The 17,618-nt window shown below is 39.5% G+C and overlaps 1 protein-coding gene across 2 annotated transcripts; it reads right to left on the bottom strand.

The window, feature by feature from the left end:
* Positions 1-2,380: 2,380 nt before the first annotated feature.
* LOC119790844 (phosphatidylinositol 3,4,5-trisphosphate 3-phosphatase and dual-specificity protein phosphatase PTEN) lies at positions 2,381-14,159 on the bottom strand. 2 transcript variants are annotated; one of them, XM_038296562.1, is made up of 10 exons: positions 13,470-14,159; positions 8,871-8,955; positions 8,737-8,781; positions 8,592-8,635; positions 8,224-8,462; positions 7,090-7,231; positions 5,583-5,651; positions 4,831-4,997; positions 3,510-3,767; positions 2,381-3,422 (listed from the first exon to the last, which is right to left on the bottom strand). In XM_038296562.1, exons 1-10 carry the CDS (start codon positions 13,546-13,548, stop codon positions 3,237-3,239), a joined length of 1,314 nt encoding a protein of 437 aa, XP_038152490.1. In that variant the 5' UTR covers positions 13,549-14,159; the 3' UTR covers positions 2,381-3,236. The 2 variants fall into 2 exon arrangements, with proteins under 2 accessions (XP_038152490.1, XP_038152491.1); XM_038296563.1 differs by lacking the exon at positions 5,583-5,651.
* Between the last annotated feature and the right edge of the window lie 3,459 nt (positions 14,160-17,618).

Here is a 17,618-nt window from a genome sequence, read left to right as displayed (position 1 = left end):
TTAATCTCTGCTACTAGAGTAACAAGCAGAGAAGAATGCAAAAACAAGATGTGGAGAGGATAGTAATCATTTATTAGAGTCAGAGTCTTGCTTTAAGGCTGGACTCTTAACTTGGTGTTAGCTAAATACCACAGCAGAGGTCTTAGGATAATTTTGCACATATAGTTATTTATAGCAATCTGGATAAGAAAAGATCGTGTTTCACTCTAGTTTGATTATCTAGGAAACTTATATCTATAATTCCTACCAAAATTAGAGCCAGACAGGACATCAGAAGAGCAGAGGAGCCACAAGATAGACAAATGAGTTGAAATTTGCATTTTCTGTTAGGGTCAAAATAACCACTGTGAGAAAGAGCTCCGTGTTTGGACATTTTATGCCAATATGTAAATTGAGTACAGGTGATAAAACCAAAGCAAAGGAGGTCCATTCACTGAGGTTGCCTGTAGCAACGGAAATAAACTTTTAGTTGAACCTTTGGTGACAAACAAAAGGTTTGTGCACTTTTTAAATAGAGGTCTTCAGGGAAAGTTTTATGAGAATTTGTCAAGGACCTGAATTCACTTACAGGTTGATCTCTTTGAGAAATGGCAGGTTTAGATAAATTATTCCGCTTTTTTTCAATTTGTTAGTGCATTAAACTTTACTCTGGAATCTGGTTGAAAATGTTCTCTTTGGCAATTCTTCAAACAAAAAACTAATAGCAACCTGGAGTGATCTTATTAGCATCAAAGATCTTGATGTAAGCAGGGAGCTAATCAACCTTGAATAGCTTCAATTAGAATAAATGTCCATTTAGCACCCAGTCAGAAACTTTAAACTGGACAACCTACCTTTCTTTTAACCCACCTTGGTGTGCAGCTGTGCTCTACAGTGCTTATAATTTATGGAAATAAAAGTCAACTTGTTTCTGCTCTATTTCATGAATGGTCATGCTACCCCTTAATTTAATGGAGACCTGAGCAGGATGCCCAAAATCTCATTTAATAAAACTGAATTTAATATTTTCCCCAATTTTTTTTCATTGTTTCATTACATATTCTTTAAATGATTAACAATTTAACTAAAAAGAAATTCTTTTGAATAAAAGAAATGTGTTAAATGTCTAAACCTGTAACATGTGCTAACACATCATAGAAGCTGGAGGTCCAGAAATGAAAGGTTTAAAACTTGATCGGTTGAGTTTCTGTGTGTGATGAAAAGCACATCTGCCTGTGAAGAGCCCCAGCCTTTACCTCCCTTAGCACATTCATTATTAATCTACCAGTCTTATCCTCCTCCTTGGTTCAGCCAATTATAGGCAGGCCCCTGTGCTTCGCTGCCCGTCTCATTTGACACCATGTTGGTCTGCTTTGATGACTCTATCAACTTGAACGGGCAGAGGACAGAGCTTTAATAGAGGCAGAGGATGTTGGGGGGGATTATGTGCCAGTAACCTCGAGGGGTTAAACATCTTTTTTTTATGTATATGTTTAATTCATACTTTATTTTATTATCAGAAGGCTTTGGGCCATGCTGCCTCCAGGGTCTTGCTCTCCCATCATACAGACATGGTTATAAATCCTGTTAGTCTTATTTCTGAGTCGGGCCGGTCTGGAGAGCCGGATTGCACCCCGAGGCCTCTCCCTCCGGGGCTGGATAAACTTTCCCTTTTTCCCCGTCATTCCACAAAGAGATTGCCTCGATTAACCAGCAGAGGCCACTTTGCGTGCAATCCTCACGGTTTAGCGTGAGGTCAAGCTGCTTTCAGCTCAAAAATGAGATTCAAATTAGAAAAGAAAATGGCAGCTCTAGTACAGATTAGCAATACAGACAAAAGAGGCCCTTCAGTTGAACTTTTAATAACAATCCTCCCATCAGTCCTCCACCTTGGGTCCAAACTATTTGCAGCCGTGACCTTTTAAAGCAGGAAGTTACTGTTAGCGCGCCTGGAACAGCTGCATCGACAACCTGCTTTACAGCATATTTCCCCTTAAAGAGACCAACGCTGGCGCTCGTTTTCCTCCCCAACTTGTTGCACATACTCCAACTTAGCCACATTTTAACTATGCAGTCTTGGGTGTTGTCACTTGAAATGATCCCTTGGGAAAGAAACTTTTATTTTAGTATATCGAAAGCCAACCCTATCCACTTTCATTAGCAGGGAGCTGAAAGGAGAAATGACAAACCTCCAGAGGTATTCTCTAAACATGACTAAAAGCACTGGGGAACCCAATGCAGAAGACGCATCTCAAAGCTGGATTCTGTAAGAAATGACAACATTGCATACATTTATTTGGGATGGACTCAAATTCCAGTACATGCTAAGAAAAAACAAAAACAAAACAAAAAAAAAAGATAATGTAGTGTTGACATTACTGCAAACACTTTCCGGTCTCCCTGCTGTTTTGTGTATTATATTTTATTATCTTAGGATAAAAAAACATTAACAATTACATGGGATGCCTTGTTCTGCATAATTTAACGTATACACAGTGGGAACAGGAATGGCAATGCTTTGAACATAATCACCGCCTCTTCGCAACCGCCCCGCCCCCCCCCAACCCACTGCCTGCATGCAGTTTGCACTGCACTAAGGCCAAAAGTCACATGAGACAGCCTGCAAAGAGCACAAGAAGCATTCACAGTAAAGGAATATAAGAAAGGAGGGTAGAAGGGAAGAGCAAAAGATTTGGGGGGGAGTGGGGGGGGTCATTGGGGGGAACAGGGGGGAGTGAAACAAAGTGACTGCAGCACTGGCCTTGGTTTAGACAGGAGAAGGAGCAGCATAGTTCTAGTATTTTATTCCAACTTCTCCCACACTTCAACTCCCATCTCCTGATTGTGGTACTCTTTCCATTGTCTTTGACACAAAAAAAAAGTTTGTTTATATACGCATGTATATATATGTATATACATATATGTATGTATGTATATATATATAAACACATCTTTATAGCTACAGCACCTTTTCCCATGGGGCAACAGTGTCAATACCTAGCACATGGTACACTGCCCTGCCAAAAAAGAAGAAAAAAAAAAGAAAAATAATACAAACAAAAACAATATATTGGTCAGGATATTTATCTTTTTTTTTTCCCTAAAATTGGCATTCGACATGATGATATTCTATTGCCATCTGGGGGAGGAAAAGGGACAAAGGTTCTTCTTTTGAGTTTATATTCAAGTTTTCTCCTTTTTTTTTTTGTTTTTAAATTCAGGTGTATGATTTCTTCTTTTCCTGCTTTAAAAAGAGTTCACACTTTTGTGATTTGCGTGTGGTGCTCTTCATCAAAAGGTTCATTTTCCGGATCAGAGTCAGTGGTGTCAGAGTATCTGTAATGGTCTGGCTCATTGTCGCTAACGTCTGGGGTGACGGACGTCGAAGTGCTAGCCTCGGAATTAGAAGGCTCCTCCACGGTTTTTGTAAAATACAACTTCACCTGGAAATGGAGAGCAGAGTAGTTAATCCACGTTCTTCAGCAGCATGTCGATGTTCTACAGGAAATGAGCTACCAGTCGGTACTTACTTTGAAGTTTGGAGAGAAGTAGCGATTGGCTTTATCTTTATTCGCCTTGTCCAAGTCGTTCTTGGTGAGCGTCAGGATGAGGTAGTCTTTGTCTCCTTCCCTGCAGCCGTCCCTGCTCTCTGCGTTCTGCTGCTGGCCCTGACCCGGTCCTCCCTGCTGGCTCTCCGTATTGTTCACCGCCCCGTTCTCCATCTTTTCCCCACTCTCATCTGGTCCAGGAATGAAGAACGTGTTCACCCAGAAGTGGAACATTTTGTCCTGACGTTGAAAGATGGTGACAAAAAAAAAAAAGGAAATTTTTTTAACAGCATTTGGGGGAAAAAAAAGAAAAATCGATTAGAATCTGGCAATTTTTTTTTTTGTTTGCTCAAGCAATTAACTAATTGTATGTTATTTTTTTGACTTATAAACGATCTTTAAAATGGTGTGTGTTGGCTAGTCCGATATGCGTCACACATCCTGACAGCAACTTCCTGACTAACTTTAAAATACGGCTTCAAAGGACAGCACCTCCAGAGACATAATTCACAATAGGGCTGAACAACTTTGCCAAAAATCTAGATCAGAATTATTTTTAACCAATATTGTCTTTTGCACTAACCACAAGCATGTAGATATTTCACTGAAGGATTTCCTTTTTTTTTAGGACTTTGAAAGCTTGCTTCTCCGCATTCTATTGTTGCAGGACTGTACTGTAACCTTCTACTATCATGCATGATCTACAAGCTAGCTGCATCTCACTGCAAACCAGCTTTAACAGCCACCTAAAAGGCTGAGAGAGAAATGTGATGTCTTACTCTTGCTAAATGTAATTTGACTAAAATTGGGTGCCTCTGCGATTTGAAAATTGCGATTATATTGCTAATGCAATTAATTGCCCAGCCCTACTTCACAATGATGAGAAATGAGCAGTATTATATTATATTCTTGTTACACCCTAACCAATCATGCTAACTGCTACTTTAGGAGCCTCAAGACAGCCTTAAAATGTCGACTTCTTTATAGTAGCTACACCCCGTTTTCTCCTCTCTAAAACAAGCTGCCCTGATATATTGGTAGAGGAAGGATAGAAATCTATATTTCAAAGGTTGTTATAGTTCTGAAAGACAAACCCGAAGTGGTTAAAATCCCCACAGTAAAAACTCTACAATAGTTAGAAATTGATGAACTGGTGAATCTGCTCAATTTGACTGAATCCTTTCTCCTTATGCTTCCATTCATTAACAGAAAGGTGATCTTCACCTTTTTTTAGGCTCTAATAACCGGTTTAAATTTTCAACACACAAGAAAAAACAAACAAACAAAAAAAAAGTAAACTAACCTTTTTCATCATTTTATTCTGCTTGTGGAAGAACTCCACCTTGATGTCTCCACAAACGGGCAGCGGCTGGGGGAACTCAAAGATCATGTGCTTGTCCTCCCTTCTGGTGTGAGCTGGGTTGGATGTGTGGATCTTGACCTTGAGTTGGTATACGACAAACTGGGGATCTACGGAAAGAGCGGCCATGTTCCCCCAAAGGATGAGAGGTGAGATAGGTGGCAACAAATAAAGAAAGAACAAAACAAAAGGAACAAGTGGGGATGATGTGAGAAATGGTGATGGGGGGGGGGGATAAGGAGAGCAAGACAGGGCATTCCCACTGTTATTACACAAGCTGGACAATAGACAGCACCACACCACCTCCTGCCCACCCAGTGAGTTCAAAAAGTGACAGTTTAATGTAAACAATGTGAGAGGAGAAAGGTAAGTAACACATCACAAAATGTTACACCAAAAAAAGGAACATAAAAAAAAAAGGCAGAATAAGAGACATAGAACCCTATTCTGACAGATATGGTTTAGTTTTAGGCGAGCGCAAAACTTTGCACTTTGACCAATTTTACCCTCTCCGTTTCCTGTCAGGGTGTGGGGGGAGGGGGTGGTGCTGGATATGACTTCATATTCCTCTTAACATCTTCTATATCCCTGCCAGGCAACACGTCTACCTTTAAACTACTCCTGCCTGGCCGATCTCTGGGGCCGTATAAAAGCAAATGAGTAAAATAACAATAATGGATGAAAGGCTCATTTACCCCAATGCCAATTCCCTTTCTTGAAGCCCTGAGGGGTCGGCTCGCTCCTGTTTTTAACGGTACTGTCCCCTTAGAGAGAAAGAAGGAAATCATCACAAGCAGGGCCTGGCTGGCCGGTCAGGGGCTTCACAGCACAGCAGGCATAAACAGAAAAATATTCACACGTTTGCATCACGGTATGTTGTCCTAAACATGCATTGTGTAACTTTACAGGAGGTGGGCGTCTTTCACTTCTGAAAAGGCGTCAATTGGGCATGAGATGCACAAAGGGGAAGCAGCAAAGAGGGAACTTCAGATCAATGAAATAAAACATCAGATGTGTGTTTTATGCGTGATTTGAGGCTATTTTGAACAAAATAATCGAGCCTCTTTTACTGGATTGTAGAGCAAAACAAAAAAAAAAAAGAATCTGGGGTTATTTTTCTCAGAATAGGGCTTTGGTTTTAGTTAAAAAGGGAGAAAAAGCAGGAAAGACAATGATCAATAAAGTCAGAGCCTAAAAGCAGATTCCAGTGTTAAGGCGAAAGCCACAAATATGAAGGAAGAAGAGCTTCTTTATTCTGACCAACAGCTTCGAAAAAGAAACCAACAAATTTAGATACAAGAGCAACTCGGGTGACTCACACACATTGCAGCACATAGGCCGAGTTGTTGGATTCTTTTTAAAACACTCTTTTAAACACAAAGTGTTACTAAACAGCACAAACGGTAGAAACGTCACACTGTTAGGAGCCCTGCCATGAGTTTTAACGTTCGTCACTGAAACAGGTGACCAATGACAGGGAATGTTAGCGCAGACACGCTGCTTTACAACATCCACATCCCTCTGGGCTCAGAGCAAACACAAAATGATGTGTAAATAAAGATAACTTATAACTGACTTATAAAGATGAGTGGCCTCCTATTGTATGCAAAAAGGAAGCAGTGACTAAAACGTTTTAATTCCTCTATCTCTGAGCCACTTCCTGGTTTTAAGGCAGTAAAACAGAGCGGATCATGATATTGTGGAAGCATCCTTTAGCTTGTGTGCACTGGCCTCCACTTCCCCAGTGACGTGCTGCTGTAAAGACAGATTAGATTATTCGTATTTCATGTCGCCAACATCTACTTCCATCTAAATATTTTACCTGATCACATTCATGTATTTTTTTAAATTAAATAGTATTGTTTTTGCAGCAGCAATTTTAAAGCCGGGTCTGTTTAAAAGCTCACTGGTAAAGTTCTGAAGCAACAGTTATTAAAGCATTAAAACAAGATTTTAACCTTTTTGAAAGCAGCAGAAGAAAGAAATGATCAATATCAAGCTGCACTTATCTGTAAAAAGTCCAAACATAGCGGACCAATTTGACCAAAGGTGGATTTTTTTCTTTTTTAAAATCACAGGTCATCAGGGGATAACCCACTCTGCTAACTGCAGATTTACTGAATCCCTCTCTTCCTGTTCTCAGCAGCAGCAGGCCGCCTACGTCCTACTTAGAGCCGAATCTGAACATGAACTTGAACTCACTGCAGGTGCCCCCGCTGAACATGGGGAGGGTCTCAAAGACCATCTTGTGGAACAGCAGCGCCACCGGTTTGTACTCCAGCTGGTTCTTTAGCAGGTAGTTGTAATAGTAGACGTATCTTCGCTGGCTCGGGATGGTGACCCCCTGCAACACAGAACACGTTGACATTTTCAATAAGCGACCTCCATGTCAAAGTAAACGCCTTTTAGGGGGCTCAAATATCTGTAATGGTTTGTCACAGGGAACACTATTCCAGCCACCACATTCAGAAGTATGGCGGGAGTCAAGCTCCACTCCTGGGGCTTCACCACATAATCTGCCGCTTGCTGATGCCCCATCAATGAGGTGAACCCGGATTCTATCGAACGCTTTGCTGTGCTCCTGAACGCACCTCTACATATAGGTAACATAAAAATTGATCGGTACGTTGCTGGAATCGTTCGGTGTATATGCACCACTGGAAAACAAACACCTACAGACAGAACCTTCCAAGACGACACAAAATACAGGACAAGGCCAGAGCGTCAACCCTTCAGGGACCCATGGCCACGATCAGGACAGGGTTTCCTACACACTTTGTTACATTATAAACTTCTCCAGACTCTACTTCCTAGAGTTCTTAAACCTTTATATTCAATTAAAAACAGGGATGATAAAGGCAGAGGAAAGAGGAGTAGAACAGGAACGAGGGAGGGAAGGATAGACACATGGAGTGAAGAAAGAAAGGAGACATGGAAAGAAAAGACGAAGTGAGGTTGAAGGGTTAGGGTTACAGGGAAAGAAAGAATTAGGGTATTAGAGGACTGACACCAGGAGGGAAACTAAGGAAAGGGGAAAAGAAAAGAGGAATGGGTGGCAAAAAAGCAGGGCTGGGGGGGAGAGAGAGAAATAAGAACGTAGGGGGGGGGGAACAATGTAAAAGGGTGATACAACAGAGCTAAGAGATATTAGCTAGGGGAAAGAAGGTAGCAAGGAAGGACTGAGACAAAGATGGATATACAGTAAAATGAGGAAAATAAATTAGAAAGTATGCAATAAAAGGAAGGACAGGGAACAAAGAACCTGAAATTTCCTATTTTATAAAAATCCAGTCATGGCGGCCAACTGACACCAACGGGTAGAGCCTCCACTCTCACCTTCCTGTCCCGTGTCCTGACTTCGCCGTAGAAGTCGAGGGCATCTTGGGCGTCTGTGAACTTGCCCCGATGGAGGAGATAGGCGCAGATCATGACTCCGGTGCGGCCCTTTCCGGCCTTGCAATGGATGGCTGCCACGTGATTGTCGTCCTCGCTGAGCCACTGGTCCAGGTCTTCGCAGAACGGTTTAATCAGCTCCAGCTGAGGGGGGTTGTGGTCTTCAAAGGGGTACTGTGCAACTGATGCGGGACCAGCCCACGCAGAGTCAGAAAGAAAACGAAAACAGGCAAGCGGATGACGGAGCGTGAGAAAAGTGACCATTTTGACAGCTTCTAAAAATTCAAAGATGATGAGATAAAGCAGCCTACCTCTGCAGTTAAATTTGGCAGCATCGTAGTGTCTTTCTGCGCAGCTGAAAAGGGAAGAGACAAACTGCAGTTAGCCGCCACGGAGAGGAAGTTTCTAAGTAAACACAAATTAGAGGAGATACAAACAGTACAGAGGAGCACTCACAGGTTGTAGATTTTGTAATGGTTTTTATGCTTGGAATCCAAAAACCTGTGCAAAGAAAAAAAAAAAAACTATAATGAATTGCAAATCAAATATATCTATAAATCATATGAAATAAAGAGTAAACCATCACTCACCGTACTACATCATCTATATTGTTTCTGTACACGCCTTCAAGTCTCTCTGCTGGAAAGCCCATAGCGATGATGTTTGGATAGATATCTGTTCAGCAGGAGTTAAGAAAAAGACACACCGACAGAAATTCATGACACCCCCCCCCCCCCCCTAAAATCTCTTTACATGAATACAAAGATGAGCAGCAGGCCTTATTAAAGTTTCCGTCAATGTCAATTTGAGGTTATCTTGGTTGTTATGGAAAGATGGGAACACAGAAAGGGCCTTGATCGGTGTGGATATTTGCATCTCGTGGCAGATGGCCTTGACGGTGAGAGGCAGAGAGGACAGGAGCAACAGTACTCCTGCCACAGCCAGGCCCCACATGTGGGAGCACACAGTGTCTCCGCTCCTTGACCTGCAATCTATTTATAGAGTGCAAAAGTTATATCGGGACGAGTTCAAATGTGCGGCTTATCAGTTTAAAGGTCTAATTTGAATATCTGTTAGACCGGGAGCGGGCATCATGACGTCATATGATAGATAAAGAAAAAAAAAAGAAGATTCAAACAGACATGCTTTGTGTAACGGCTGGAAAGCTGCAGCACAGCCACAGATAAAAGTAGGATTCTGTTTTACATTTTTATGCATCTCATCTGCAGGATCATGGAGCGGGTCTAAAAGTGGGACCAAATTCTTAGGTGAAGTGTCACAATTGTGATGAATTGAAAAGAGAAATTCGGTTAGCATGCATGCTTTAGAACCGCGACTGCAACGCCTACCTGCAACCAAAGCCTGCTCATCGCCGTGTGCTGCAGGATTTCACACTGTAACCACTAGCTGAAAGAGCGCCATCTCTTACACCCTGTGTGGCGAGGTGTCAAAACGACAGAAATGGAATATGTTTCGTTTGGACGCATCTCCTCCGATTTGAATCCGGTCAGAACAATTTCACACACACATCTGAGCTGCTTGATCAGAAAATAAAAACGGACAGAATCTGTCATTAATCAACAGACCTGCAGGTTGAGAGAACAGGAACTAAAGGTCAGCTGTATGTGGGGTGAAACATACAGAACTAATGGCCCATGAATTCAAGAAGCCAAACAGAGAAAAACAGTCAAAGATTTTAAAGTATCTTGTGTGAAAATAATTTTTTATAGGATTTGCTTAAACTGTACGATAAAAATGTATTTTATTACCTTAATTTAAAAGATGGTAAAGGAACTCCAAAAATGTAACATCTTTAACTGATCTAAATGTTTTACTTCATATTTAAGAGTCGTTGCTGCAGCTTTTATAACAAACCTATTAAACATCTCGAAAGGTGCAGAATAAAAAAGGAAAACCTGCTGATTGCATCCAATCATCGACTCTTCAGCAATCCCTCACAACAAGGGAATATAAATATTTAGCTCAGGTTTCGATGCAAACATTGAGACGAAGCAATATTGTGTATAATAGGTTAAAGTCACCTGAGACAGAGTTCAGGAATCGGTGCAAACTTTTGGAAGTAATGCAAAGGGTGGCAATTCCTGTCAGGACATGTTGGTTGAATGGTAAATAGTATATCATGGGGACGCAACAGTGGACGAGTGTGAGTGCCACCTACTGGATAGGAGGACTTAACCTGAAACCATCACCATTAATGCGTAAACCAAACACTTGAATCAGTGCTTCACACATAAACATGTTTAGTTAGCAAAAAGGAAAAAATCAGCTCCATAATAAGAAGTGTGACCTAAACCCCCGCCAAAAAAAGCAATCCCCATTTACCTAGCTTCATGGAAGTCCGAGTCACCTAATTTAGAGCTCCAAAAAAATTTAAATTCTGTAAAATATAAATAAAGTGCATATCTATTGGATAGAATTCAAAGAATCTACAATCTAAATGGTCCCCATTTGGCCTTTTAACCAACTTTCACATCCTTTCTCCAACTCTGGCAATCATCCACACAGACAGCAGCCACTGCTGCACTAAAGGCCACTAAATATAGATATTTGTTTTTTTTTAGTGGACTAGTTATTGCCGGCTCCCATCGTGTAACAACTAAGTAACAACACAGACGCGTACTTGGGTCAATTTGGGGCCGTGGACTTTCAGACTATAGTGGTCATATAAAAAAAAAAAAAAAAAAAAAAAAAAAAAAAAAACTGTGAACAGCCATGTTAAAGAAGTTTTTCACACTTCCAGTGCTGAGACTTCCAGTCAGCCTTACCTTAATGGTGGTGAGTAGTGAGTGACCAATCAATGCAAACTTAACTAACGGACAATTTTCTGGCATCTCGCTGATACATGGAAACAGTAAAAAAAAAAAATAAATAAACTCAACTACAATAAATTAAACTGTCATTTTTAGAAACCTTTGTATACATTATCCCCTAATTGTGTGTGTATATATATATATATATATGCTTCAAATACCTAATTAAGTTCTAGATTCACATCTAACGGGTTAGTCCAGCCTCCGGTGTAAAATTTTTTTTTATAAATAAATAAAAAAAAGTCCAAAACTCCCAGGAGAGCCTCGGTCAAAGAGATAGGAGGCTTGGTTTCTTCAGCTGGGAAGAAATGCATATATAGGACCCCAATGTACGCCTGAATGTGAAAAAAAAATTAATCTGTTACTTAAGGCACGCCTCCTCTTTAAAGCTAGCCCTGCCTGAGCTTTATCCATACACCAAATCCACAACTTCAAGCAACGTCGAGGAGGGGTGGGTAAAGGGAAAGTTGGAAGCACAGAGAACCAAGCAAGGAGGAGGAGGAGAGGACAGGAAAGGGGGCAAAGAACAAGGAGGAAGAGTTGGAGTGGGAGTAGTTAAGGAAAAAGAACCAAAAAAAAGGAGATTGTGAGTTGAAAAGGCTGAAAAGAGAGGGAGAACCAGAGAGAGCACTCAGACAGCAACACTGATACAAGATCACCAGCAACTCTATTTTAAGGGCAATTCCCAGAACTGTGATACTGCATTACATAACTGCAGAGAGAGCCTGTAAGGTTTTTAGATGCAATGCTCAAAAAATAAATGAAATAAAAAATGATAAAATGCATCAACAACAAAGTACCCACATCTAAACTGGCGGGAGACCTCAATGAAAAGACACTTTTGGTAGAAGCCACCCCCCTCCCTTTAACACCTGCATCAGGGCACAGACAGGCACACCGCAGCGTCCTGCCACCCCCTGAAAGACATATTCATTTTACCATATTATGAAACCAGGTGATAAGACGTCTGACCTCGTGCAGCAATGTATGGTAACACATGCATCACAAGGTTAGTGTCTGAAGGCAACAGCTAAATCAAGGCAACAAGAAATCACACCAAGCTTAAAATACAATAATCAGCTGGTGGGAAAAAAAACAACAACACAGATCTGATTTTACTTTCATTGAAACAGAATAAAAAAAGAATCTGTGTCTTTTTATAAAGTCATCATGACAGCATGCCATTTAGTGTACTTTTTTCTAAGTTGAAGATAAATCAGATGAAGGCTTTGAAGCACCACCAGGGATGATCTTTTAAGTCCTTCATTTACTGTTAGATTTAAAACTTAACCAAAGAGTCTGAAGCATGGTTTGTTAATTGGCTGCAAGTCCTAAAGGAGGGGGGGGGGGGAATAAATCAAATGCATCTGGCAAGTTGGACTTTACAAAGTACAAATGGGAACCAGCCAAGGGTTCCCCTGATCAATGCATCTAGTAAAAACAAGCCATGCTGTTCTCAAGCTACTAAAACAGTGATGGATTATAGCTTAATAACCACTTAAAGCTGAATTTACCAACTTACTTTGAATGTGAAAATAGATCAATGAAAAAACTATTTCACAATATGTAGCATCTACAGCTTCATAATAACCCTAAATAGTATACTGAACTCAAATCTGGATAAAATTACATTTTTCCAACTCCTAGGAGTGCCATCTTTACATCAGATGCCAAATTGATCTATTGAAATTCAACAATGACCTCAAACGTCACATTATGATGCAGACTGCATTGTGGACCAAATCAGCTGTTAATCTGGTTTCTAGTTTACAGTGAACCAGATCAACAACACTACCTGCTTCCTCAAAGCCAAACTGCAACCCAGCCCTCACGAAGCACCTACAAACAGGCATTTGATCATAAATAAATTAAGAAGAGATGGGTGGATCGTGGTGATTTACTGAACTTTCACTTCCTAGACAGTTCCCCATCTCATTCATTAGAGCCACTCCGCCATAATAAACCAGAAGAACGAGTAATGCAGAGGATTCTGCAACTGCTCCCAGCTGCAACCCGAAATCCAATGAGTTAATAAAAAAAAATAATAATCTGAGAATCTGTACACTTTTCAACTAATTTGCATTACAGGCAAAACTAACATACCTGGAAAGAAGGGGGAGATTGCAGATTTTAATAATCCCTGTGACATTTCTGCTGGCTGCTTTGACAGATCCAGCCTCTTTCCAACATGCTGGGTGACAGCAAAGCAACTAGCCCACAGCTAACTTAGGCAGCAAGGAAGCTCACCGACCTCACGTTCCCCCGCAGACGTTTTTGGCCCCGTTTCTGCAAATACATTCAACAAAGCCTTAATACAAACCAATGGCACCCAACACTGCGGAGACCAGAGAAGGATACACGTTAAGTCCAAGTCGAAACCGTCCTCCTGGTATCTCCTTTTGTTCCGACTGACCATTTCTTTTATAATCGCAGCCATCGTAGCAGGTGATACAAGATGAGTTTATGTGGGGAAGGGGGAGGTGAAAGTTTATTCAGTCCTCTCGGTAGCTGACTGCCGTGTTTTGCGGGTCCTCGCACAGAGCAGTGGCTGTCGGTGGGATTAGAAAGGCTTCCTCTGGATCATAAAGACGGGCCTTGCTCCGTTCCTCGGCGCAGGCCCGACTTTCCCAATCCTGCGATTCGTCGTGCAAACGCTCCCGGTTAAAATACATGCAGTTATCCTCGGGTAAAACTCGTAAGATTTCCGCCGTTTTCCGAGCGATGAGGTTAGAGAACTCACCGGCTCTCAAAACCAGTATCCAGTCACTGAGACGTAGCCAGCTAGAGTGGCTAATGCTACCTCCTTTTTCGATCCAAAAACCTCCTAACGATTCAACATTGTCATCGACTGATTGCCAAGAACACATTTGAGAAAAAAAATTAAAAAAGTGACAGGCTCCACCTTAGATGTATATAGACTATACAACGCTCATAAATCCGCTCGAACTGATTTGACAGTTTCGTCCCGGTGAATCATCTTCTTTTCTCGCTCCAGCTGAACTCTCAGGCTCCCATCATGGCCTCCAACCGAAGGAAAAAAAGAAGCTAGAGCAGGCTAGCACTTTACAACATGTATCCCGCCGCCGAGGCTAAATAGTCCCAACAAAAATGGAAATTCGGAGAGCGTTAGATGACTAAATGCGGATTTTAATAACTTTATCCGCTTTTTAAAATAAAAAATATTGTAAGTGCAAAATACAAAAAAGATTTAAAGGATTACTTTTCTGTACCTCAGGCGGAAGGATAAAAATGTATCTGCATCGGTCCCTTCTGTCAAACTGGTCACGTGTGACTGTAATTAGGGAAGTTTCCAACATAATGTCACTTCTTGTGGTTTTAACTGTCATTTTACACAATATAAAATATGTCATGGTAACTACTAAATCAAAAAGAAATGTATTGTATTTCCATACTGCTAAACCTTTTTTTAAGCAAGCTAACTAGTTAATTAAATTCTACAATATTTTTCAGATATAATTTCAACAATGAATTACTGATAAAACCCAACTTTTATAGCATTTGTACTTTTAATATAGCGAATATTTCAAGCATGGTAGGCGTGTCTGATAAATAGCGACATTTAATGATAGAAAGAGAAATTAATTAATCGTTTTAATCACAAATTTCAAAAACTGCTTTTTCTCAAGTGGGTTGGGGAGGTAAAAAAAAAATTAATTTCAAACGCGTTTATTCAATATAAGATTTTAAAGATTTGCCCAATCGTTTTGAGAATGACTTCATCGACAAATGCAAGAGGTGCTGAAACAATTTCTGCCACTAGAGGTGACTGTGGTGATGCCTACATGAACAGCATTGCCCAAAGCTGTAGTATTTTGGTACTGTTACCCTTTTTCTCCATTTTATTGCTACTTTTACTACTAATGTATGTATGTATGTATGTATGTATGTATGTATGTATGTATGTATGTATGTATGTATGTATGTATGTATGTATGTATGTATGTATGTATGTATGTATGTATGTATGTATGTATGTATGTATGTATGTATGTATGTATGTATGTATGTATGTATGCATGCATGCATGCATGCATCCATGTTTGCATGTATTTTCCACCTTTACATATTATCTGTAATGCGATAACCACTGGATTTGTTCAACTAAGATTTAAATAAACAAACTTTGAATTTTTAATCCCTGTGAGGTTTAAAATACTGACACACATTGTCTCGGACTTTAAAGGATCTATGTTCATAGTGTATCTTTAAGGCTTAAAAATGATTCATGACTTTATACCTACAGCTAATGTTTCTATAAACCATTGCATGCTTTTAAGCTGATGCAGATTCCTTTAGACCTAGGATAATTCTAGCATTTTACTCTGGATTTGTCTTGTTGTGAATTCGACTCATAACATGTTTCATCGCAGCTCCATAGCAGTTGTTAATATGCAAAAAAAAAAATACACTTCATAAGAATAGTGCTCTGCTTTGAAAGTCAAAAATATAGTTATATTGTGCAAATGACATGACATAGAGGGCCAGAAAAATGTGACAGCAAATACATGCGCTGATTTATTGCTGACACCATCTATCGGGAACAATCCATGCAGTAAAAATCAAAATCTAGGAACTAATTTCTGCAAGGGACTCCACTGACATTATCTCATTTTAGCATGGGGATTACCATGACTGAGTAAATGTCCTCATTCAGGTCCTGATAACCTGAAGCCCATCATTAATTTATTAATGTAACATAATGTTATTCATACTATTCATGTCTGTTTTTATTTCAACTAACATTGAAATTTAAAACAAAAAAAAGGTAAATGCTAGCTAGGAGACTTCCAACCCTCATGCAGGAACACCATTATTTTAAAGCTAAATAGGACAAAATTCTATTATAACAAGAAGCCCTAAATATTTGATGCAAATGATTCTTCTTAAAAAGCTTAAAACACAGCACATTAATCCTAAATACGAAATTATGGACAAAACAAATTTAACTTGATAGCAGACAGAAAGAGGAACATGTTATATGTCTCATGATAGAGTATATATACATATTTGGTTTCAATTTCATATTTCCTGTCAACTATTTTAAATCAAATTAATGAAAATGAAAGTATTTAAAATAACCTGTTAACCCGAGTTATAACTTTAGAACATAAAACATTAAATAGATCATAGATTAAATAATATGATCTATTGTAAGCTATTTATGAGTCATCCTCAGGGAACTCCAGCTAATCACTGATGTAGTAGTAATTAGCTTACCTGACCGTTTCATTTTTCCAGCATCAAGTGTTTTAGTTTTAAGGCATCTCCTCAATCTGTTATAAAGGATTTAACTAAATAATTAGAAATAGGGATTGAATGCTTCAAGGGATCTATATATTTAAATGTTAAAGGAGCTGCTCTGAGTGCATGGGTTGAGTTTTTTTAACCTGAAAGCAAAACTTGATTGTGCTGTTCTCAGGATGTTATTCCACCCATTATCCAGCAGATGGCAGCATCGCACCTTTTCTTATCCAGGTCTTAAACCCATAGACGAGTAGACCCAGCATCGATGGCTTTCGCCTATGGGCTCTGAGGTGATTTGGTGGCGCCATCTTGGGGCGGTCGACAGCTCCGCTCTGTAATTTGTTGAGCAGTCAAAATAATCTATTTTAGTCAACTTTAACTCGGTGAATATTGAACTCATTTTCACGATTGTGTTTTTTTTTATGAAAACAAACAAATGGTTCAGTGCATTTGAATATCCTTATGTGGTTAAGAGTAATAGAATATTCTGATAGGATGTATGCATGTTGCAAAGCCAAGCCCCTCATATTTTTTATTTGTATATAAACAAGTATTTTTATACAGGTATTCATGTATATATATATATATATATATATATATATATATATATATATATATATATATATATATATATATATATATATATATATATATATATATATATATATATATATATATATATATATATATATATACACACACTGTAAAATGTCCACAGCTGTATATTGATTATTTATTCAGATTTACTGTATTTATATTTGTAAAAACACTGCGCATTATTTTATTTGTTTATTTTATATACTTTTTAAAAAACTTTGTCACTTATTCTGTTTTTTATACCCTTTTAATGGTCCACAGCTGTGTGACCACTTTTGCTGTAACCTGTTGCTGCTGTAACACCACAATTTACTAATTTGGGGACAATAAAGGGATTTGTCTTTGTGAAGGGATCACCACCGTGCCAAGGCATCCTTCTTCTTTTCTGCGTAAACCAGCTGATTAGGGTAGGGGGGTCGACCTCCCCAAGATGGTGCCAATTATTTTTGTGCTGCAACAGTCAATGCGGGGTCTACTCTTATTTGTACATCTATGCTTTAACCTATTCTACTTTGATCCAAGCATTGTGTGCAGGCAAACATTGTAGGAAACCATGTTGCATCGAAGGCAATGGAAGACTGCGGGATCTCCTTTATGATAAGGGACACATGCTTCATTATTAGAAATGAAGTTAGGATTCATGAA

The sequence above is a fragment of the Cyprinodon tularosa genome, unplaced genomic scaffold (genome assembly GCF_016077235.1).
Source record: "Cyprinodon tularosa strain WSP-4 unplaced genomic scaffold, ASM1607723v1 ctg372, whole genome shotgun sequence".
Classification (NCBI taxonomy): domain Eukaryota; kingdom Metazoa; phylum Chordata; class Actinopteri; order Cyprinodontiformes; family Cyprinodontidae; genus Cyprinodon; species Cyprinodon tularosa.
Note: the sequence above shows the minus strand (reverse complement) of the source record. Positions and strands in the feature narration are given on the sequence as shown.

What these genes read in the sequence shown, in the direction of transcription:
- LOC119790844 (XM_038296562.1), bottom strand. Translation starts at nt 13,548, where the DNA reads ATGGCTGCGATTATAAAAGAAATGGTCAGTCGGAACAAAAGGAGATAC. An exon ending in TTTCGACTTGGACTTAACGT is followed by an intron (nt 8,956 to 13,469) that starts GTATCCTTCTCT and finishes CCTGCTGAACAG; the next exon opens with ATATCTATCCAAACATCATC. An exon ending in CATTACAAAATCTACAACCT is followed by an intron (nt 8,636 to 8,736) that starts GTGAGTGCTCCT and finishes TTCCCTTTTCAG; the next exon opens with CTGCGCAGAAAGACACTACG.